Source organism: Pseudophryne corroboree, chromosome 9, assembly GCF_028390025.1.
Source record: "Pseudophryne corroboree isolate aPseCor3 chromosome 9, aPseCor3.hap2, whole genome shotgun sequence".
NCBI lineage: Eukaryota > Metazoa > Chordata > Amphibia > Anura > Myobatrachidae > Pseudophryne > Pseudophryne corroboree.
In genome coordinates, this window is record NC_086452.1 from 258,794,642 (window position 1) to 258,817,497 (window position 22,856).

The window sequence follows — 22,856 nt, forward strand, 5'->3', positions numbered from 1 at the left end:
ATCCTTGTGGCTTCCGCCATCGCGACTCTGCTTCTTGTCCCGCCTTGGCGGTTCACATAAGTCACTGCTGTGACATTGTCTGATTGAATCAGAACCGGTAGGTTTCGAAGAAAACTCTCCGCTTGTCGAAGGCCGTTGTAAATGGCCCTGAGTTCCAACACATTGATGTGTAGACAGGAATCCTGGTCTGACCAAAGACCCTGAAAAGTCTTTCCCTGTGTGACCGCTCCCCATCCTCGGAGGCTCGCGTCCGTGGTAACCAGGATCCAGTCCTGAATCCCGAACCGGCGACCCTCCAGCAGGTGAGCACTTTGCAACCACCACAGGAGGGACACTCTGGTTCCTGGGGACAGAGTTATTTTCCGATGTAAGTGCAGATGGGACCCGGACCACTTGTCCAGAAGGTCCCATTGAAAAGTCCTTGCATGGAACCTTCCGAAGGGAATGTCCTCGTAGGCCGCCACCATTTTCCCCAGAACTCGAGTGCATTGGTGAACTGACACCCTTTTCGGTTTTAGCAGGTCTCTGACCATGTTCTGGAGGTCTTGGGCTCTCTCTATTGGGAGAAAGACCTTCATTTGTTCCGTATCCAGTATCATACCTAGGAACGGTAGTCGAGTTGTCGGAATCAACTGTAACTTCGGTAGATTTAGAATCCAACCGTGTTGCTGGAGCACTCTCAGAGAGAGCGCCACACTGCTCAGCAATTTCTCCCTTGATCTCGCTTTTATCAGGAGATCGTCCAAGTATGGGATAATTGTGACTCCATGCTTGCGCAGGACCACCATCATTTCCGCCATTATCTTGGTGAAAATCCTCGGGGCCGTGGAAAGTCCAAACGGCAACGTCTGAAATTGGTAATGACAATCCTGTACAGCGAATCTCAGGTATTCCTGATGGGGGGCATATATGGGGACATGAAGGTACGCATCCTTTATGTCCAGAGACACCATAAACTCCCCCTCCTCCATGTTGGCTATTATTGCTCTGAGAGACTCCATTTTGAATTTGAATCTTTTTATGTACAGGTTTAGGGATTTCAGATTCAAAATCGGCCTGACCGTACCGTCCGGTTTCGGGACCACAAATAGGGTTGAATAGTAACCTCTTCCCTGCTGGTGCAGGGGAACCTTGATTATCACTTGCTGTATACACAGCGTTTGAATTGCAGCTAACACTACATCCCTTTCCGATGTGGAAGCTGGTAGGGCCGATTTGAAAAATCGGCTCGGGGGCACATCCTCGACTTCCAATTTGTAACCCTGGGAAACTATTTCCAACACCCAGGGATTCAGGTCCGAACTGACCCAGGCCTGACTGAAAAGTCGAAGACGTGCCCCCACCGGTGCGGACTCCCTCAGGGGAGTCCCAGCGTCATGCTGTGGTTTTTGGAGCAGCCGGGGAGGACTTTTGTTCCTGGGCACCTGCCGAAGCAGGTGCTCTCTTGCCTCTGCCCTTACCTCTGGCGAGGAAAGAGGATCCCCGACCTCTTTTGGACTTGTGCGACCGAAAGGACTGCATCTGATAGGGTGTTGCTTTCTTTTGCTGTTGGGGAATATATGGTAAAAAAAATAAGATTTTACTCACCGGTAAATCTATTTCTCGTAGTCCGTAGTGGATGCTGGGACTCCGTAAGGACCATGGGGAATAGCGGCTCCGCAGGAGACTGGGCACAACTAAAGAAAGCTTTAGGACTACCTGGTGTGCACTGGCTCCTCCCACTATGACCCTCCTCCAGACCTCAGTTAGGATACTGTGCCCGGAAGAGCAGACACAATAAGGAAGGATTTTGAATCCCGGGTAAGACTCATACCAGCCACACCAATCACACCGTATAACTCGTGATACTATACCCAGTTAACAATATGAAATATAACTGAGCCTCTCAACAGATGGCTCAACAATAACCCTTTAGTTAGGCAATAACTATAAACAAGTATTGCAGACAATCCGCACTTGGGATGGGCGCCCAGCATCCACTACGGACTACGAGAAATAGATTTACCGGTGAGTAAAATCTTATTTTCTCTGACGTCCTAAGTGGATGCTGGGACTCCGTAAGGACCATGGGGATTATACCAAAGCTCCCAAACGGGCGGGAGAGTGCGGATGACTCTGCAGCACCGAATGAGCAAACTCTAGGTCCTCCTCTGCCAAGGTATCAAACTTGTAGACTCTTGCAAAAATGTTTGAACCCGACCAAGTAACAGCTCGGCAAATTTGTAAAGCCGAGACCCCTCGGGCAGCCGCCCAAGAAGAGCCCACTTTCCTCGTGGAATGGGCTTTTACAGATTTAGGGTGCGTCAGTCCAGCCGCAGAATGTGCAAGTTGAATCGTGCTACAGATCCAGCGAGCAATAGTCTGCTTAGCAGCAGGATCACCCAGCTTGTTGGGTGCATACAGGATAAATAGCAAGTCAGTTTTCCCGACTCCCGCCGTCCTGGAAACATATACTTTTCAGGGCCCTGACTACGTCCAGTAACTTGGAATCCTCCAAGTCCCAAGTAGCCGCAGGCACCACAATAGGTTGGTTCACATGAAAACTGATACCACCTTAGGAAGGAATTGGGAACGAGTCCTCAATTCCGCCTTATCCATATAAAAAATCAGATAAGGGCTTTTGCATGACAAAGCCGCCAATTCTGATACACGCCTGGCCGACGCCAAGGCCCACAGCATGACCACTTTTCACGTGAGGTATTGTAGCTCCACGGATTTAAGTGGCTCAACCCAAGGCGACTTCAGGAAATCCAACACCACGTTGAGATCCCACGGTGCCACTGGAGGCACAAACGGGGGCTGACTATGCAGCACTCCCTTAACAAAAGTCTGAACTTCAGGCAGTGAAGCCAGTTCTATTTTGGAAGAAAATCGATAAAGCCGAAATCTGGACTTTAATGGAACCCAATTTTAGGCCCATAGTCACCTCTGACTGTAGGAAGTGCAGAAATCGACCTAGCTGAAATTCCTCCTTTGGGGCCTTCCTGGCCTCACAGCACGCAACATATTTTCGCCATATGCGGTGATAATGGTTTGCGTTCACTTCTTTCCTAGCTTTAATTAGCGTAGGGATAACTTCCTCCGGAATGCCCTTTTCCTTCAGGATCCGGCGTTCAACCGCCATGCCGTCAAACGCAGCCGCGGTACGTCTTGGAACAGACAGGCCCCCTGCTGCAGCAGGTCCTGTCTGAGCGGCAGAGGCCATGGGTCCTCTGAGATCATTTCTTGGGAGTTCTGGGTACCAAGCTCTTCTTGGCCAATCCGGAACAATAAGTATAGTTCTTACGCCTCTCCTTCTTATTATTCTCATTACCCTGGGTAAGAGAGGCAGAGAAGCGAACACATACACCGACTGGTACACCCACGGTGTTACCAGAGCGTCCACAGCTATCGCCTGAGGGTCCCTTGACCTGGCGCAATATCTTTGTAGCTTTTTGTTGAGGCGGGACGCCATCATGTCCACCTGTGGCCTTTCCCAACGGTGTACAATCATTTGGAAGACTTCTGGATGAAGTCCCCACTCTCCCGGGTGGAGGTCGTGTCTGCTGAGAAAGTCTGCTTCTCAGTTGTCCACTCCGGGAATGAACACTGCTGACAGTGCTAACACATGATTTTCCGCCCATCGGAGAATCCTTGTGGCTTCTGCCATCGCCATCCTGCTTCTTGTGCCGCCCTGTCGGTTTACATGAGCGACCGCCGGGATGTTGTCTGACTGGATCAGCACCGGCCGGTGTTGAAGCTAGTGATGAGCGGATTCGGTTTTACTCGGTTTTACTCGGTTCTCAAAACAGAATCTTATTGACTATCCACAACACGTGACATCAGTGAGCCAATAAGATGCCGTTTTGAGAACCGAGTAAAACAGAGTAAAACCGAATCCGCTCATCACTAGTTGAAGCAGGGGTCTAGCCTGACTTAGGGCATTGTAAATGGCCCTTAGTTCCAGAATATTCATGTGTAGGGAAGTCTCCTGACTTTTCCATAGTCCTTGGAAGTTTCTTCCCTGTGTGACTGCCCCCCAGCCTCGAAGGCTGGCATCCGTGGTCACCAGGACCCAGTCCTGCATGCCGAATCTGCGGCCCCCTAGAAGATGAGCACTCTGCAGCCACCACAACAGCGACACCCTGGCCCTTGGAGACAGGGTTATCCGCCGATGCATCTGAAGATGCGACCCGGACCACTTGTCCAACAGATCCCACTGGAAGATCCTTGCAGGGGACCTGGCGAATGGAATTTCTTCGTAAGAAGCTACCATCTTTCCCAGGGCTCGCGTGCATTGATGCACCGACACCTGTATTTGTATTAGGAGGTCTCTTGTCTAGAGACGACAACTCCTTGGACTTCTCCTCCGGGAGAAAATAAGAATTTACTTACCGATAATTCTATTTCTCATAGTCCGTAGTGGATGCTGGGACTCCGTCAGGACCATGGGGAATAGCGGGCTCCGCAGGAGACAGGGCACATCTAAATAAAGCTTTTAGGATCACATGGTGCGTACTGGCTCCTCCCCCTATGACCCTCCTCCAAGCCTCAGTTAGGTACTGTGCCCGGACGAGCGTACACAATAAGGAAGGATCTTGAATCCCGGGTAAGACTCATACCAGCCACACCAATCACACCGTACAACTTGTGATCTGAACCCAGTTAACAGTATGATAACAAAAAACGAAGTAGCCTCTGAAAAGATGGCTCACAACAATAGTAATAACCCGATCTTTGTAACAATAACTATGTACAAGTATTGCAGACAATCCGCACTTGGGATGGGCGCCCAGCATCCACTACGGACTATGAGAAATAGAATTATCGGTAAGTAAATTCTTATTTTCTCTAACGTCCTAGTGGATGCTGGGACTCCGTCAGGACCATGGGGATTATACCAAAGCTCCCAAACGGGCGGGAGAGTGCGGATGACTCTGCAGCACCGAATGAGAGAACTCCAGGTCCTCCTTAGCCAGAGTATCAAATTTGTAAAATTTTACAAACGTGTTCTCCCCTGACCACGTAGCTGCTCGGCAAAGTTGTAATGCCGAGACCCCTCGGGCAGCCGCCCAAGATGAGCCCACTTTCCTTGTGGAGTGGGCCTTTACAGATTTAGGCTGTGGCAGGCCTGCCACAGAATGTGCAAGTTGGATTGTGCTACAGATCCAACGTGCAATCGTCTGTTTAGACGCAGGAGCACCCATCTTGTTGGGTGCATACAATATAAACAACGAGTCAGATTTTCTGACTCCAGCTGTCCTTGAAATATATATTTTTAATGCTCTGACAACGTCCAGTAACTTGGAGTCCTCCAAGTCGCTAGTAGCCGCAGGCACCACAATAGGCTGGTTCAAGTGAAAAGCCGAAACCACCTTAGGGAGAAAATGAGGACGTGTCCGCAGTTCTGCCCTGTCCGAATGGAAAATCAGATATGGGCTTTTGTATGATAAAGCCGCCAACTCTGAAACTCTCCTGGCTGAAGCCAGGGCCAATAGCATGGTTACCTTCCATGTAAGGTATTTTAAATCTACCGATTTTAGAGGCTCAAACCAATGAGATTTGAGAAAATTCAAAACTACGTTCAAATCCCACGGTGCCACTGGAGGCACTATTGGGGGTTGTATATGTAGTACACCTTTGACAAAAGTTTGTACTTCAGGCACTGATGCCAATTCCTTCTGGAAGAAGATTGATAAGGCCGAAATTTGAACTTTAATGGACCCCAATTTTAGGCCCATAGACAATCCTGCTTGCAGGAAATGTAAGAATCGACCCAATTGAAATTCTTCCGTTGGAGCCTTCTTGGCCTCACACCACGCAACATATTTCCGCCAAATGCGGTGATAATGTTGTACAGTCACTTCCTTTCTAGCCTTAATCAAGGTAGGAATAACTTCCTCTGGAATGCCCTTTTCTTTTAGAATCCGGCGTTCAACCGCCATGCCGTCAAACGCAGACGCGGTAAGTCTTGGAACATACAAGGTCCCTGCTGAAGCAGATCCCTTCTTAGAGGTAGAGGCCACGGATCCTCCGTGAGCATCTCTTGAAGTTCCGGATACCAAGTTCTTCTTGGCCAGTCCGGAGCCACCAGTATTGTTCTTACTCCTCTTTTCCGTATAATTCTCAGTACCTTTGGTATGAGAGGCAGAGGAGGGAACACATACACTGACTGGTACACCCACGGTGTTACCAGAGCGTCCACAGCTATTGCCTGAGGGTCTCTTGACCTGGCGCAATATCTGTCCAATTTTTTGTTGAGGCGAGACGCCATCATGTCCACCTTTGGTTTTTCCCAACGGTTCACAATCATGTGGAAGACTTCTGGATGAAGTCCCCACTCTCCCGGGTGAAGGTCGTGTCTGCTGAGGAAGTCTGCTTCCCAGTTGTCCACTCCCGGGATGAACACTGCTGACAGTGCTATGACATGATTCTCCGCCCAGCGCAGAATCCTTGCAGCTTCTGTCATTGCTCTTCTGCTTCTCGTGCCGCCTTGTCGGTTTACGTGGGCGACTGCCGTGATGTTGTCCGACTGGATCAACACCGGCTGACCCTGAAGCAGCGATTTTGCCAGGCTTAGAGCATTGTAGATCGCTCTTAGCTCCAGTATATTTATGTGAAGGGACGTCTCCAGGTTTGACCACACGCCCTGGAAGTTTCTTCCCTGTGTGACTGCTCCCCAGCCTCGTAGGCTGGCATCCGTAGTCACCAGGACCCAGTCCTGTATGCCGAATCTGCGGCCCTCTAACAGATGGGCACTCTGCAACCACCACAGGAGAGACAACCTTGTTCTTGGTGACAGTGTTATCCGCTGATGCATGTGCAGATGCGATCCGGACCATTTGTCCAGCAGATCCCACTGAAATGTCCGTGCATGGAATCTGCCGAATGGAATCGCTTCGTAAGAAGCCACCATCTTTCCCAGGACTCTTGTGCATTGATGTACTGACACAGTTCCTGGTTTTAGGAGGTTCCTGACAAGTTCGGATAACTCCCTTGCTTTCTCCTCCGGGAGAAACACCTTTTTCTGAACCGTGTCCAGAATCATTCCCAGGAACAGCAGACGAGTTGTCGGGGTCAATTGAGATTTTGGAAGATTCAGAATCCACCCGTGTTGCTGAAGCACTACCTGGGTTAGTGCTACACCGACTTCCAGCTGTTCTCTGGACTTTGCCCTTATCAGGAGATCGTCCAAGTAAGGGATAATTAATACGCCTTTTCTTCGTAGAAGAACCATCATTTCGGTCATTACCTTGGTAAAGACCCGAGGGGCCGTGGACAAACCAAACGGCAGCGTTTGAAACTGATAATGACAGTCTTGTATCACGAACCTGAGATACCCTTGGTGTGAGGGGTAAATTGGGACATGCAGATAAGCATCTTTTATGTCCAGGGACACCATGAAGTCCCCTTCTTCCAGATTCGCTATCACTGCTCTGAGTGACTCCATCTTGAACTTGAATTTCTGTATGTACAGGTTCAAGGATTTCAGGTTTAGAATAGGTCTTACCGAACCGTCCGGCTTCGGTACCACAAATAGTGTGGAATAATACCCCTTCCCCTGTTGTAGGAGGGGTACCTTGACTATCACCTGCTGAGAATACAGCTTGTGAATGGCTTCCAAAACCGACGTCCTTTCTGAGGGAGACGTTGGTAAAGCAGACTTTAGGAACCGGCGAGGGGGAGACCTTTCGAACTCCAACATGTAACCCTGAGATATTATCTGCAGGATCCACGGGTCCACTTGTGAGCGAGCCCACTGATTGCTGAAAATCTTGAGTCGACCCCCCACCGCTCCTGAGTCCGCTTGTAAAGCCCCAGCGTCATGCTGATGGCTTTGTAGAACCCGGGGCGGGCTTCTGGTCCTGGGCAGGGGCTGCTTGCTGCCCTCTCTTACCCTTTCCTCTGCCTCGCGGCAGATAAGACTGTCCTTTTGGTCGCTTGTTTTTATAGGAGCGAAAGGACTGCGGCTGAAAAGACGGTGTCTTTTTCTGTTGGGAGGGGGTCTGAGGTAAAAAAGTGGATTTGCCGGCAGTTGCCGTGGCCACCAGGTCCGAAAGACCAACCCCAAATAATTCCTCTCCTTTATATGGCAATACTTCCATATGCCTTTTGGAATCCGCATCACCTGACCACTGTCGCGTCCATAAACTTCTTCTGGCAGATATGGACAACGCGCTTACTCTTGATGCTAGAGTACAAATATCTCTCTGAGCATCTCGCATATAAAGAAAAGCATCCTTTAATTGCTCTAGAGTCAATAAAATACTGTCCCTATCCAGGGTATCAATATTTTCAGTCAGAGAATCCAACCACACTACCCCAGCACTGCACATCCAGGCTGAGGCTATTGCCGGTCGCAGTATAACACCAGTATGTGTGTATATACTCTTCAGTGTAGTTTCCAGCCTCCTATCTGCTGGATCCTTGAGGGCGGCCGTATCAGGAGACGGCAACGCCACTTGCTTTGATAAACGTGTGAGCGCCTTATCCACCCTAGGGGGTGTTTCCCAGCGCGCCCTAACCTCTGGTGGGAAAGGGTATAATGCCAATAACTTCTTGGAAATTAGCAGTTTTCTATCTGGGTTAACCCACGCTTCGTCACACATGTCATTCAATTCCTCTGATTCTGGAAAAGCTACAGGTAGTTTTTTCACCCCCCACATAATACCCCTTTTTGAGGTACCAGCAGTATCAGAGATCTGCAAAGCCTCCTTCATTGCCGTGATCATATAACGTGTGGCCCTATTGGAAAATACGTTTGTTTCTTCACCGTCGACACTAGATTCATCTGTGTCGGTACCCGTGTCGACTGACTGAGGTAAGGGACGTTTTACAGCCCCTGACGGTGTCTGAGAAGCCTGAGCCGGTACTAACTGGTTTTCCGGCCGTCTCATTTCGTCAACTGACTTTTGTAATGTGCTAACATTATCACGTAATTCCATAACTAAAGCCATCCATTCCGGTGTCGACTCCCTAGGGGGTGACATCACCATTACCGGCAATAGCTCTGCCTCCACACCAACATCGTCCTCATACATGTCGACACACACGTACCGACACACAGCAGCCACACAGGGAATGCTCTAATCGAAGACAGGACCCTCTTAGCCCTTTGGGGAGACAGAGGGAGAGTTTGCCAGCACACACCAAAAACGCTATAAATGTATATAAACAACCCTAGAAGGTGTTGTTTTTGATATAAGCGCTTTTAATATATCAATATCGCCAAATTATGCCCCCCTTCTCTTTGTTACCCTGTTTCTGTAGTGCAGTGCAGGGGAGAGTCCTGGGAGCCTTCCTCACCAGCGGAGCTGAGCAGGAAAATGGCGCTGAGTGCTGAGGAGAATAAGCTCCGCCCCTTTTTCGGCGGGCTTTTCTCCCGGGTTTTAAGAAAACTAGCCTGGGTTAAATACATACATATAGCCTTAATGGCTATATGTGATGTATTTATTTTGCCACTAAAGGTATTTAATATTGCTGCCCAGGGCGCCCCCAGCAGCGCCCTGCACCCTCCGTGACTGAATCAGTGAGACGTGTAGCAACAATGGCGCACAGCTGCAGTGCTGTGCGCTACCTTCATGAAGACTGAGGAGTCTTCTGCCGCCTGCTTTCCGGACCTCCGTCTTCAGCGTCTGTAAGGGGGATCGGCGGCGCGGCTCCGGGACGAACCCCAGGAGGACCTGTGTTCCGACTCCCTCTGGAGCTAAGTGTCCAGTAGCCTAAGACTCCAATCCATCCTGCACGCAGGTGAGTTGGAAATCTCTCCCCTAAGTCCCTCGATGCAGTGATCCTGTTGCCAGCAGGATTCACTGAGATTTAAACCTAAAAAAACTTTTTCTAAGCAGCTCTTTAGGAGAGCCACCTAGATTGCACCCTTCTCGGACGGGCACAAAAACCTAACTGAGGCTTGGAGGAGGGTCATAGGGGGAGGAGCCAGTACGCACCATGTGATCCTAAAAGCTTTATTTAGATGTGCCCTGTCTCCTGCGGAGCCCGCTATTCCCCATGGTCCTGACGGAGTCCCAGCATCCACTAGGACGTTAGAGAAACCCTTATTATCCTGTTCTGTGTCCAGAACCATACCCCGGAACAGAAGACGCGTCGTAGGAACCAGCTTCGACTTTGGAATCAGAATCCAGCCGTGCTGTTGTAGCACTTCCCGAGATAGTGCTACTCCGACGAACAACTGCTCCCTGGACCTCGCCTTTATAAGGAGATCGTCCAAGTACGGGATAATTATTTCGGCCATTACCTTGGTAAATACCCTCGGTGCCGGGGACAGACCAATGGCAACGTCTGGAATTGGTAATGACAATCCTGTACCACAATTTTGAGGTACTCCTGGTGAAGAGGGTAAATAGGGACATGCAGGTAAGCATCCTTGATGTCCAGTGATACCATGAAATTCTCCAGGCTTGCAATAATCGCCCTGAGCGATTCCATTTTGAACTTGAACCTTCGTATATAAGTGTTCAAGGATTTCAATTTTAGAATGGGTCTCACCGAACCGTCTGGTTTCGGTACCACAAACATTTTGGAATAGTAACCCCGGCCTTGTTGAAGGAGGGGTACCTTGATTTCACCTGCTGGAAGTACAGCTTGTGAATTGCCGCCAATACTACCTCCCTTTCTCCGAGGGCAGCCGGCAAGGCTGATGTGAGGTAACGGCGAGGGGGAGTCGCCTCGAACTCCAGCCTGTATCCCTGTGATACTACTTGCAGAACCTAGGGATCCACCTGTGGGCAAGCCCACTGGTCCCTGAAGTTCCCGAGACGCGCCCCCACCGCACCTGTCTCCACCTGTGGAGCCCCAGCGTCATGCAGTGGACTCAGAGGAAGCGGGGGAAGATTTTTGATCCTGGGAACTGGCTGTCTGGTGCAGCTTTTTTCCTTCTTCCCTTGTCTCTGTGCAGAAAGGAAGCGCCTTTGACCCGCTTGCTTTTCTGAAGCCGAAAGGACTGTACCTGAAAATACGGTGCTTTCTTAGGCTGTGAGGAAACCTGAGGTAAAAAAAAATTTCTTCCCAGCTGTTGCTGTGGATACGAGGTCCCAGAGACCATCTCCAAACAATTCCTCACCCTTATAAGGCAGAATCTCCATGTGCCTTTTAAAGGCAGCATCACCTGTCCACTGCCGGGTCTCTAATACCCTCCTGGCAGAATGGACATTGCATTAATTCTGGATGCCAGCCGGCAAATATCCCTCTGTGCATCCTTCATATATAAGACGACGTCTTTAATATGCTCTATGTTAGCAAAATATTATCCCTGTCTAGGGTATTAATATTATCTGACAGGGTATCAGACCACGCTGCAGCAGCACTATTTATGCTGAGGCAATTGCAGGTCTCAGTATAGTACCTGAGTGTGTATATACAGACTTCAGGATAGCCTCCTGCTTTTTATCAGCAGGCTATTTCAAGGTGGCCGTATCCTAAGACGGCAGTGCCACCTTTTTTGACAAACGTGTGAGCGCCTTATCCACCCTAGGGGATATCTCCCAACGTGACCTATCCTCTGGCGGGAAAGGGTACGCCATCAGTAACTTTTAGAAATTACCAGTTTCTTATCGGGGGAACCCACGCTTCTTTACACACTTCATTCACTCATCTGATGGGGGAACAAAACACTGGCTGCTTTTTCTCACCAAAAATAAAACCCCTTTTATGTGGTACTTGGGTTCATGTCAGAAATGTGTAACACATTTTTCATTGCCGAGATCATGCAACGGATGTTCCTAGTGGATTGTGTATATATCTCAACCTCGTCGACACTGGAGTCAGACTCCGTGTCGACATCTGTGTCTGCCATCTGAGGTAACGGGCGTTTTTTGTGCCCCTGATGGCCTTTGAGACGCCTGGGCAGGCGCGGGCTGAGAAGCCGGCTGTCCCACAGCTGTTACGTCATCCAGCCTTTTATGTAAGGAGTTGACATTGTCGGTTAATACCTTCCACCTATCCATCCACTCCGGTGTCGGCCCCACAGGGGGCGACATCACATTTATCGGCCTCTGCTCCGCCTCCACGTAACCTTCCTCATCCAACATGTCGACACAGCCGTACCGACACACCGCACACATACAGGGAATGCTCTGACTGAGGACAGGACCCCACAAAGTCCTTTGGGGAGACAGAGTATGCCAGCACACACCAGAGCGCTATATAATGCAGGGATTAACACTATAACTGAGTGATTTTTCCCCCAATAGCTGCTTGTATACACATATTGCGCCTAAATTTAGTGCCCCCCCTCTCTTTTTAACCCTTTGAGCCTGAAAACTACAGGGGAGAGCCTGGGGAGCTGTCTTCCAGCTGCACTGTGAAGAAAAAATGGCGCCAGTGTGCTGAGGGAGATAGCCCCGCCCCTTTTTCGGCGGACTTTTCTCCCGCTTTTTTCATGGATTCTGGCAGGGGTAATTTATCACATATATAGCCCTGGGACTATATATTGTGATGATTTGCCAGCCAAGGTGTCTTATATTGCCCTCAGGGCGCCCCCCCCCCCCCCCCAGCGCCCTGCACCCATCAGTGACCGGAGTGTGAGGTGTGCATGAGGAACAATGGCGCACAGCTGCAGTGCTGTGTGCTACCTTGTTGAAGACAGAAGTCTTCTGCCGCCGATTTTCCGGAACACTTCTTGCTTCTGGCTCTGTAAGGGGGCCGGCGGCGCGGCTCCGGGACCGAACACCAAGGTCGGGTCCTGCTGTCGATCCCTCTGGAGCTAATGGTGTCCAGTAGCCTAAGAAGCCCAAACTACCACCTGTTAGGTAGGTTCGCTTCTTCTCCCCTTAGTCCCTCGCTGCAGTGAGTCTGTTGCCAGCAGATCTCACTGTAAAATAAAAAACCTAAATATACTTTCTTTCTAGGAGCTCAGGAGAGCCCCTAGTGTGCATCCAGCTCAGCCGGGCACAAGATTCTAACTGAGGTCTGGAGGAGGGTCATAGTGGGAGGAGCCAGTGCACACCAGGTAGTCCTAAAGCTTTCTTTAGTTGTGCCCAGTCTCCTGCGGGGCCGCTATTCCCCATGGTCCTTACGGAGTCCCAGCATCCACTTAGGACGTCAGAGAAATTTGATTTACCTGCTGTAGCTGTGGAAACCAGGTCCGTCAGCCCATCCCCAAACAATACATCACCCTTATAGGGTAGTACTTCCATATGTTTTTTGGAATCCGCATCACCCGTCCATTGACGAGTCCATAAGGATCTTCTCGCTGAGATAGACATGGCATTGGCCCTAGAAGCTAGCAATCCAATGTCCCTTTGAGCATCCCTCATAAATAAGACTGCATCTTTTATATGGGCTAGAGTTAGGAATATAGTATCCTTATCCATAGTATCAAATTGATCTGTCAGCTCATCTGTCCAAGCTGCAATTGCGCTACACACCCATGCCGACGCAATCATCGGTCTTAACACAGCACCCGTATGAGAATAAATACCCTTTAAGGTAGTTTCTTGCCTGCGATCTGCAGGGTCCTTAAGGGCCGCTGTGTCAGGAGACGGTAGCGCCACTTTCTTGGACAAGCACGTCAGGGCCTTGTCCACAGTGGGGGGTGATTCCCAAATCTCCCTGTCCTGCTTAGGGAAAGGGTATGCCATAAAAATTATTTTGGGGATCTGCGGTCTCTTATCCGGAGTCTCCCAAGCTTTTCCAAAGAACTCATTTAATTCATGAGATGTGGGAAAATTAATAATGTTTCTTTTCCTTAAACATGTGTACCCTTGTGTAGGGGACCGAGGGTTCATCCACAATATGCAACACATCCCTTATTGCCACAATCATACACTGAATGGTTTTAGTCACCCTAGGGTGCAATTTTACTTCGTCATAGTCGACACTGGAATCAGAATCCGTGTCGGTAGTAGTGTCTTGTGTTAAGGGACGCTTTTGAGACCCCGACGGGCCCTGAGTCGGTCCAATCTGAGGATTGACCGCCTGATGTCCCCCCTAAAGCAGCCTTATCAAGCCTTTTATGTAAAGATGCCACACTTGCATGCAACGTATGCCACATGTCCATCCAATCTGGAGTCGGCACAACCGACGGGGACACACCACTCATTTGCTCCACCTCCTCCTTGGAGAAGCCTTCCGCCTCAGACATGTCGACACACACGTACCGACACCCCACACACACAGGGATTAACCTATAAGGGGACAAAACCCCAACCAGGTCCTAAGGAGAGACAGAGAAAGAGAATGCCAGCACACACCAGCGCTTAACAACACTGGAAGAAAATATATATATCCAGATAGCGCTTTTTTATATATATTATGTCAATTCCCACTCACTGCGTCGCCAAAGTGCCCCCCCTCCTCTTTTTTCCAGCCTGTGTTCAGCAGGGGAGAGACCAGGGAGCCAGCGTTTTCTTTCTCATGCAGCTTCTGTGGAGAAAATGGCGCTGGTTAGTGCTGAGGATCAAGCCCCGCCCACCCGACGGCGGACTTCGGTCCCAGTGATTTTTCAATAAAATGGCGGGGGATCAGCGATTTACTGCCTCCGCAGTCTAATGCCACTGTATTTGTGCCAAAATGTGAGGTTTATTGCTGCCCAGGGCGCCTCCCCCTGCGCCCTGCACCCTTCAGTGCTGCTGTGTGTGTGTGACTGGGAGCAATGGCGCGCAGCTTACCGCTGCGCGCCTTACCTCATGAAGATCTGATGTCTTCTGCCGCCTAAGATGTCTTCTGTCTTCTCTATCCGCTTCTACCTTCGGCATCTGTGAGGAGGACGGCGGCGCGGCTCCGGGACGAACCCCAGGTGAGACCTGTGTTCCGACTCCCTCTGGAGCTAATGGTGTCCAGTAGCCTTAGAAGCAGTGCCCAACTTGACAAGCCAGCTCTGCTTCTCTCTCCTCGGTCCCACGATGCAGGGAGCCTGTTGCCAACAGGACTCCCTGAAAATAAAAAACCTAACAAAATTATTTTTCCACAGAAAACTCTGGAGAGCTCTCTGCAGTGCACCCATTCTCCTCTGGGCACAAGATCTAACTGAGGTCTGGAGGAGGGGCATAGAGGGAGGAGCCAGTGCAGACCCATAATCAAAGTTCTTTTTAGGTGCCCTACCTCCTGCGGAGCCCGTCTATACCCCATGGTCCTTACGGAGTCCCCAGCATCCTCTAGGACGTAAGAGAAAAGACAAGGGCCCTCATTCCGAGTTGATCGGTCGCAAGGCGAATTTAGCAGAGTTACACACGCTAAGCCGCCGCCTACTGGGAGTGAATCTTAGCTTCTTAAAATTGCGACCGATGTATTCGCAATATTGCGATTACTAACTACTTAGCAGTTTCAGAGTAGCTCCAGACTTACTCTGCCTGTGCGATCAGTTCAGTGCTTGTCGTTCCTGGTTGACGTCACAAACACACCCAGCGTTCGCCCAGGCACTCCCACCGTTTCCCCGGCCACTCCTGCGTTTTTTCCGGAAACGGTAGCGTTTTCAGCCACACGCCCCTGAAACGCCGTGTTTCCGCCCAGTAACACCCATTTCCTGTCAATCACATTACGATCGCCGGAGCGAAGAAAAAGCCGTGAGTAAAATTACTTTCTTCATAGTAAAGTTACTTGGCGCAGTCGCAGTGCGAACATTGCGCATGCGTACTAAGCGGATTTTCACTGCGATGCGATGAAAAATACCGAGCGAACAACTCGGAATGAGGGCCAATATGTCCATCGAGTTCAACCTATTTGTGGTCTCCTATGCAGTATTAATTTTGGACTAATTTTGTCTGATGCTGATGTCAGCCGTTGTGTTTTATTCCTCTTTTTTTTTTTTTAGAACTATAGTGCGTGACTACGCACCATAACCCTGGATACCCTTATCCATTAGGAAGTTATCTAACCCATTCTTAAAAGGTGTTGACTGATTCCGCCGTTACTACTCTGTCAGGCAGGGAATTCCAAACACGTGTTGTCCTTACTGTGGAAAAACCTTTTCTTCGCTTTGATCGGAATCTCCTCTCCTCTAACCTAAGCGAGTGACCACTGTGCTGATCTTACCAAAAATTGTGTATTGCCCCTTTATATATTTGTAAATATTGATCATGTCCCCTCTTAGTCTCCTCTTTTCCAGTGTAAAAATGTCTAGCCTTGCAAAACCTAATGGGACAAGAAGGATCTGGGGGGGAAATAATTCAAACTGCACGCATATGAGCCATTTACCGTAGTTCAGACATCACAAGTTTTCGCTGTCACCTCTATGGAGAGAAACATTGCGTCCATTGCTTAAGGGCCCTACACACTATGCGATCCGCAGCCGAGCTGCCCGACGGTGGATACGGCCGATGGGCGACCCGGCAGCTGGGGGGGGGCAGCGACGGTGGGAGTGAAGTTTCTTCACTCCCCCATCACCCAGCTCCATAGCAGTGCAGGCAAATATGGACGAGACCGTCCATATTGGCCTGCATGCACAAGCGGGGCCGCGCATCGTTCATCACTGATGCCTGCACACTGAACGATATGAACGGTACCTCGTTCATTAATGAACGAGATTGTTCATATCTTTCAGTAATATCGCCCAGTGTGTAGGGCCTATTAGAATGAAGGGGCAGATTTAATAAAGAGCGATATTCTTGTTATCACTCGTTACTAATGATAAATGGTGCTCCAGCCAACCAGCTTCACAAGCTCCATACACACTAGACGAGATTTTGAAAGATCTCACTCAGAATGGCCGATCTGAGCGAGATCTTTCACAATCTCATCCAGTGTGTACACTTAGGGGTATATTCAATTAGGGTCGAAAGCTGCCGTCTGTCGAAAACACAGCAGTTTTCGACTTTTTAAGGTCGAATCGTGATTCGACCTATTCAATCCCAACTGTTCGGGAAATTCGACTTGTCGAATAGTACGTGAATCGGCGGTATAGCTGCCGATTCACGTACTTTTGAGGGCAACGGAGCCAAATTCGACATGATTTGGCCCCGTTTCCGACCATCTCAGTCAGACATAAAAAAAAGTCGGACTGAGATGAGGGACCTTACATGAGGAGAGGGGGGAGAGCTGCAGGGAGACGGGGGGGGGAGCTGCGGGCAGACAGGGGAGAGCAGCGCTACAGCACAGCGCTGCAGGAGGATGTGTCACAGCCGCGCTGCTCATGGCAGCGTCCCCCCGGCTCCAGAAAGTGAGGTCACGCTTGCTGGAGCCGGGTGGACACTGCCGTGAGGTCTGGCGGCTTTTTTTAAAGTCGAATTGAGATGGGATTGAATAGGGGTTGTCGGATCCATTCCGACAAATGCATGTCGGAATGGATCCGACCCTATTTGAATATACCCTTGAATGTCATTAACGATGCGGGCTCATGCGCATCCTTAACGACCCCTCCTTCCTGAATATGTACGGACGAGGGAGGTTGTCGCCCCCCCTGCTGTCGGTCCATTCATTGCCACCCCGCCGCCAATATTGGTGTTGGCGAGGATCGGCTAGTGTGTAGGGCCCTTAACTGTCATGTGTTTGAAGAATGAGTAACAAGTGATAATAAGAATATTTGCCTATAAATTCCCACCACAAGAGAAAGAAAAACAAGTGTAGTGAAGTCATAAAATTAGATATTAAGCAAAATGGTGCATACTAGTGTAAAAGGAAAACTATGGCATTATGTGGATATTCTACCGGCAGCATAGCCAGGAGATACTCAGAATACAAAAAATGTGTGCATAACACAAGGAGGCGGTAGTTACGCATTTGTGTCATAGCGCGTTATCACGGTTAAAACGAATGCAAATGACACAGAATGTAAATGAAAAGATAAATAGTGGTGGTAGGATAGATAGACTGTGTTCAATGATAGCTATACTGTAGCAGTATGAATGAGGGGCTGCCTAAACAGTGACGTGACGGGAAATGAATGGAACACGATCATAGCACTCAGTGGGCAACAGACACCTCGGATTGTCCTCACACACTCCACTGACCTCGGGACCAGCGCCGCCGACACCCGCCGCAAGCACAGTATCCTGCAGCCACTCATACACAACCACGTCTCCGTCTGATGTCACCAGGCGCAGCACCCACGTCTCAATCACGTAACTCCCTATGTGGCTTTAGATGCAGGAGGATCCCGTACACATGTAATAGGCACTGTAATCATAGCGCGATGTAATTCATACAGAGACGCTGTGGTTTAAGCCACGTTAAGTCGGCCAGGAGGAAGAAGACACATTGCGGCTGGCTGCTGACATACAATCCGCTGCTCTGATTGGCCGTGGCCGCCATCTTGTGGATGGCAGCAGCGGCGATATCTCCGAGTCCTCTCTAATCTGTTTACGCTTTTAATATACGGATAGAGGGGAGTGGTGACTGAAGATTATAATTATAATACATACCTACCATCATGACTTCCCTATTAATTTATGATTGCCATCTCCTGTGCTGAAACGCCTTTCTTAGCTGTTAACCTGTTTAAAACAGGTGTTGGCAATCACAAATTGAGTTAAGGTGGGTACACACTGATAGATATATCGGCCGATCAATTCATCGGCAGATATATCTATGGACGGATCGGGCAGTGTATTGAGCATACACACTGCCCGATCCGTCAGGGACTGACGTTATGAACTGGGCCAGCGTGTACAACCGCCCGCCCAGTTCAGCTGTCAATCACTGCCGGCTGCCGCAGCCAGTGGCGCCAAGAGAGGGGGGGAGAGGGTACAAATTACCTGGGCCCAGATCCACGCCTCCTGTGATTACACCTTGCACCCTGAAAAGTACATGGGCCCAGCCAGGCTCTTTACTGCCTTGTGAGTAGGTGCTTCTCATGTGCTAGACATGCCCCCATAGAGGTGTGGCCATGTCCCCAGCATGCTGTGGTCACACCCCCTCCGGGGGGGCCCAGGAAGTTGTACCAGGGCCCACGATTTCTCTTGGCAGCCCTGGCCGCAGCACGTGTACGGGCAGTTGGCCGACCGCCCATACACACACAGCGATGCGCCCATATATCGGTAGATATATTGACCGTCGGCTGTGCTGTGGGGCAGACGCGATATGTCTGTGAACGACGGAGTTCACAAACATATCGGTCGTACACACTGGCCGACGGACCCGCAATATATATCGGCCGTTAAAGAGAACGGACGATATATCGGCCAGTGTGTACTAGTGATGAGCGGGTTCGGTTTCTCGGAAACCGAACCCCCCCGAACTTCACCCTTTTTACACGGGTCCGAGCCATACTCGGATTCTCCCGTATGGCTCGGGTAACCCGAGCGCGCCCGAACGTCATCATCCCGCTGTCGGATTCTCGCGAGATTCGGATTCTATATAAGCAGCCGCGCATCGCCGCCATTTTCACTCGTGCATTGCAAATGTTAGGGAGAGAATGTGGCTGGCGTCCTCTCCGTTATTGTTGAATTTGATTGTGCATTATTGCTTAATTCATTGTGGGGAGGACTGGGAAGCAGCTGTATAATATAGGAGGAGTACACTGCAGAGTTTTGCTGATCAGTGACCACCAGTTATCCGTTCTCTGCCTGAAAAAAACGCTCCATATCTGTGCTCAGTGTGCTGCATATATATCTGTGCTCACACTGCTTAATTGTGGGGACTGAGGAGCAGCTGTATTATATAGCAGGAGTACAGTGCAGAGTTTTGCTGACAGTGACCACCAGTATACGTTGTCTGCCTGAAAAACACTCCATATCTGTGCTCAGTGTGCTGCTTTATTTTAATGTGGGGACTGGGGACCACCAGTATAATTAATTTCTCTAACGTCCTAAGTGGATGCTGGGAAACTCCATAAGGACCATGGGGAATAGCGGCTCCGCAGGAGACTGGGCACAACTAAAGAAAGCTTTAGGACTACCTGGTGTGCACTGGCTCCTCCCTCTATGACCCTCCTCCAGACCTCAGTTAGAATTTTGTGCCCGGCCAAGCTGGATGCACACTAGGGGCTCTCCTGAGCTCTTAGAAAGAAAGTAATATTTAGTTTTTTTATTTTCAGTGAGATCTGTTGGCAACAGACTCACTGCTACGAGGGACCTAGGGGAGAGAAGCGAACCTACCTGCTTGCAGCTAGCTTGGGCTTCTAGGCTACTGGACACCATTAGCTCCAGAGGGATCGAACACAGGCCCAGCCTCGGTCGTCCAGTCCCGGAGCCGCGCCGCCGTCCCCCTAGCAGAGCCAGAAGCAAGAAGACGTTTCTGGAAATCGGCGGCAGAAGACTTCGGTCTTCATTAAGGTAGCGCACAGCACTGCAGCTGTGCGCCATTGCTCCCCAGGCACACCACATACTCCGGTCACTGATGGGTGCAGGACGCTGGGGGGGGGGGGGGGCGCCCTGGGCTGCAATATAAGTACCTTACTTGGCAAATTAACACATAATATAGCCTTTAAGACTATATGGGGTATATGCAATAGCGGGCGAATTGCAGAAAAAGGCGAATTCCGGGACGTTTTCGCCTCCAAAAATCAATTCGCCTATGCAGTGCAGTACTTTTTCGCAAAAAAACGGGCCGTCAAAATTCGCCTTTTCTCAATTCACCTTTTTCCGCATTCGCCTTTTCTGCAATGGTACAGATGCTGCAATTCGCCTCCAGCATATTCAATTCAAGTTTGGAAATTCGCCTGCAGTGCTTTTAGACAGCAAATTCGCGATTTTCAATCCGCCACACTTTGGAGGGTGAAAACAAATAAAAAAATTTTAAACATGGATTTTTTTGTGTTTTTTTTTTTGGGAATAGCAGATCTATTTATATTAGAAGGGATTAGGTTTTTTTTTTTTTTTTGGGGGGAGGCACAAATATTATTTATATATTTTTTAAAATATTTTTATTTTATTTTTTATTTTTTTATTGCTGGAACGGTAAAATCAGAAAAAAAAATGGCGTGGGGTCCCCCCTCCAAAGCATAACCAGCCTCGGGCTCATTGAGCTGGTCCTGGTTCTAAAAATGCGGGGAAAAAATTGACAGGGGATCCCCCGTATTTTTAAAACCAGCACCGGGCTCTGTGCCTGATGCTGGTGCCAAAAATACGGGGGACAAAACGAGTAGGGGTCCCCCGTATTTTAAACACCAGCATCGGGCTCCACTAGCTGGACAGATAATGCCACAGCCGGGGGTCACTTTTATGCCGTGCCCTGCGGCCGTGGCATCAAATATCCAACTAGTCACCCCTGGCCGGGGTACCCTGGGGGAGTGGGGACCCCTTCAATCAAGGGGTCCCCCCCCCCCAGCCACCCAAGGGCCAGGGGTGAAGCCCGAGGCTGTCCCCCCCCATCCAATGGGCTGCGGATGGGGGGGCTGATAGCCTTTGTGTTCAAAAAAAAGATATTGTTTTTTCCATTAGTACTACAAGTCCCAGCAAGCCTCCCCCGCAAGCTGGTACTTGGAGAACCACAAGTACCAGCATGCGGGAGAAAAACGGGCCCGCTGGTACCTGTAGTTCTAATGGAAAAAAAATACCCAAATAAAAACAGGACACAGACACCGTCGACAGTAAAACTTTATTAGACACTGCCGACACACACATACTTACCTATGTTCACACGCCGACATCGGTCCTCTTCTCCATGTAGAGTCCCGGGGTACCTGAAAAGCAAAGTTCAATATACTCACCTTAACCAGGCTCCAGAGATAAATCCACGGACTTGGCAAAAAAAGAAAACGCATTTACCCGCACCAAAAACGGACTGAAAGGTGTCCCATGCTGACACATGGGACACCTTTCCACGATTAAGATCTGTCAGTGACAGTTGTCACTGACAGGTCTCTAAGCCAATCAGGAAGCGCAACTTCGTTGCGCTCACCTGATTGGCTGCTCGCTGTGACAGCGCATCGCACAGCTCCCTCCATTATATTCAATGGTGGGAACTTAGCGGCTAGCGGTGAGGTCACCCGCCGGTCAGCGGCTGACCGGCGGGTGACCCCACCGCTAGCCGCTAAGTTCCCACCATTGAAAGTAATGGAGCGGCTTTGCGAGGCGCTGTCAGAGTACAGACGGCGTCCAGCCAATCAGGTGAGCGCCACGGCAGTAGCGCTTCCTGATTGGCTGAAGGGACATCAGTGACAGGAGTCACGTGATGTCCCGGCATTCGGGAGAAAGGAGTGTAATGTGAAAACATTGGACCCCTTTCTAGTCCGGTATGGCTCGGTGATCGTTTTTTTATTTTACAAAGTACGTGGATTTACCTCTGGACCTGGACCTCTGGACGGACGCTGGAAGGTGAGTATAATTTTTTGACAGGTACCCTCGGATCGTCGGAGATCGTTGCAGTCGGCGTGTCAACACAGGTAAGTATGTGTGTGTCGGCGTATGAAATAAAGTTTTACTATCAAGGTGTGTGTGTCCTGTTTTTATTTGGGTATTTTTTTCCCAGTAGTACTACAGGTACCAGCGGGCCCGTTTTTCTCCCGCATGCTGGTACTTGTGGTTCTCCAAGTACCAGCTTGCGGGGGAGGCTTGCTGGGACTTGTAGTACTAATGGAAAAAACAATATCTTTTTTTTTATCACAAAGGCTATCAGCCCCCCCATCCGCAGCCCATTGGATGGGGGGGGACAGCCTCGGGCTTCACCCCTGGCCCTTGGGTGGCTGGGGGGGGGGACCCCTTGATTGAAGGGGTCCCCACTCCCCCAGGGTACCCCGGCCAGGGGTGACTAGTTGGATATTTGATGCCACGGCCGCAGGGCACTATATAAAAGTGACCCCCGGCTGTGGCATTATCTGTCCAGCTAGTGGAGCCCGATGCTGGTGTTTAAAATACGGGGGACCCCTACTCGTTTTGTCCCCCGTATTTTTGGCACCAGCATCAGGCGCAGAGCCCGGTGCTGGTTTTAAAAATACGGGGGATCCCTGGCCGATTTTTCCCCTGCATTTTTAGAACCAGGACCAGCTCGAAGAGCCCGAGGCTGGTTATGCTTTGGAGGGGGGACCCCACGCCATTTTTTTTTCG

At 50.0% G+C, this 22,856-nt stretch overlaps 1 protein-coding gene across 2 annotated transcripts in view; it reads right to left on the reverse strand.

The window, feature by feature from the left end:
- PLPP6 (phospholipid phosphatase 6) overlaps positions 1-18,712 on the reverse strand; it is a 58,655-nt gene extending 39,943 nt beyond the window's left edge. Inside the window, exon 1 of one of the 2 annotated variants that reach the window (XM_063940250.1) lies at positions 18,627-18,712. Coding sequence is in view for 1 of the 2 variants with exons in the window: in XM_063940249.1 (XP_063796319.1) it covers positions 17,883-17,938 (56 nt within the window). In the remaining variant the exon portion in view is untranslated. Of the gene's footprint in view, positions 1-17,882; positions 18,191-18,626 lie in introns of those variants that run through there. The other variant, XM_063940249.1, reaches the window with a different exon arrangement.
- Positions 18,713-22,856: the final 4,144 nt, after the last annotated feature.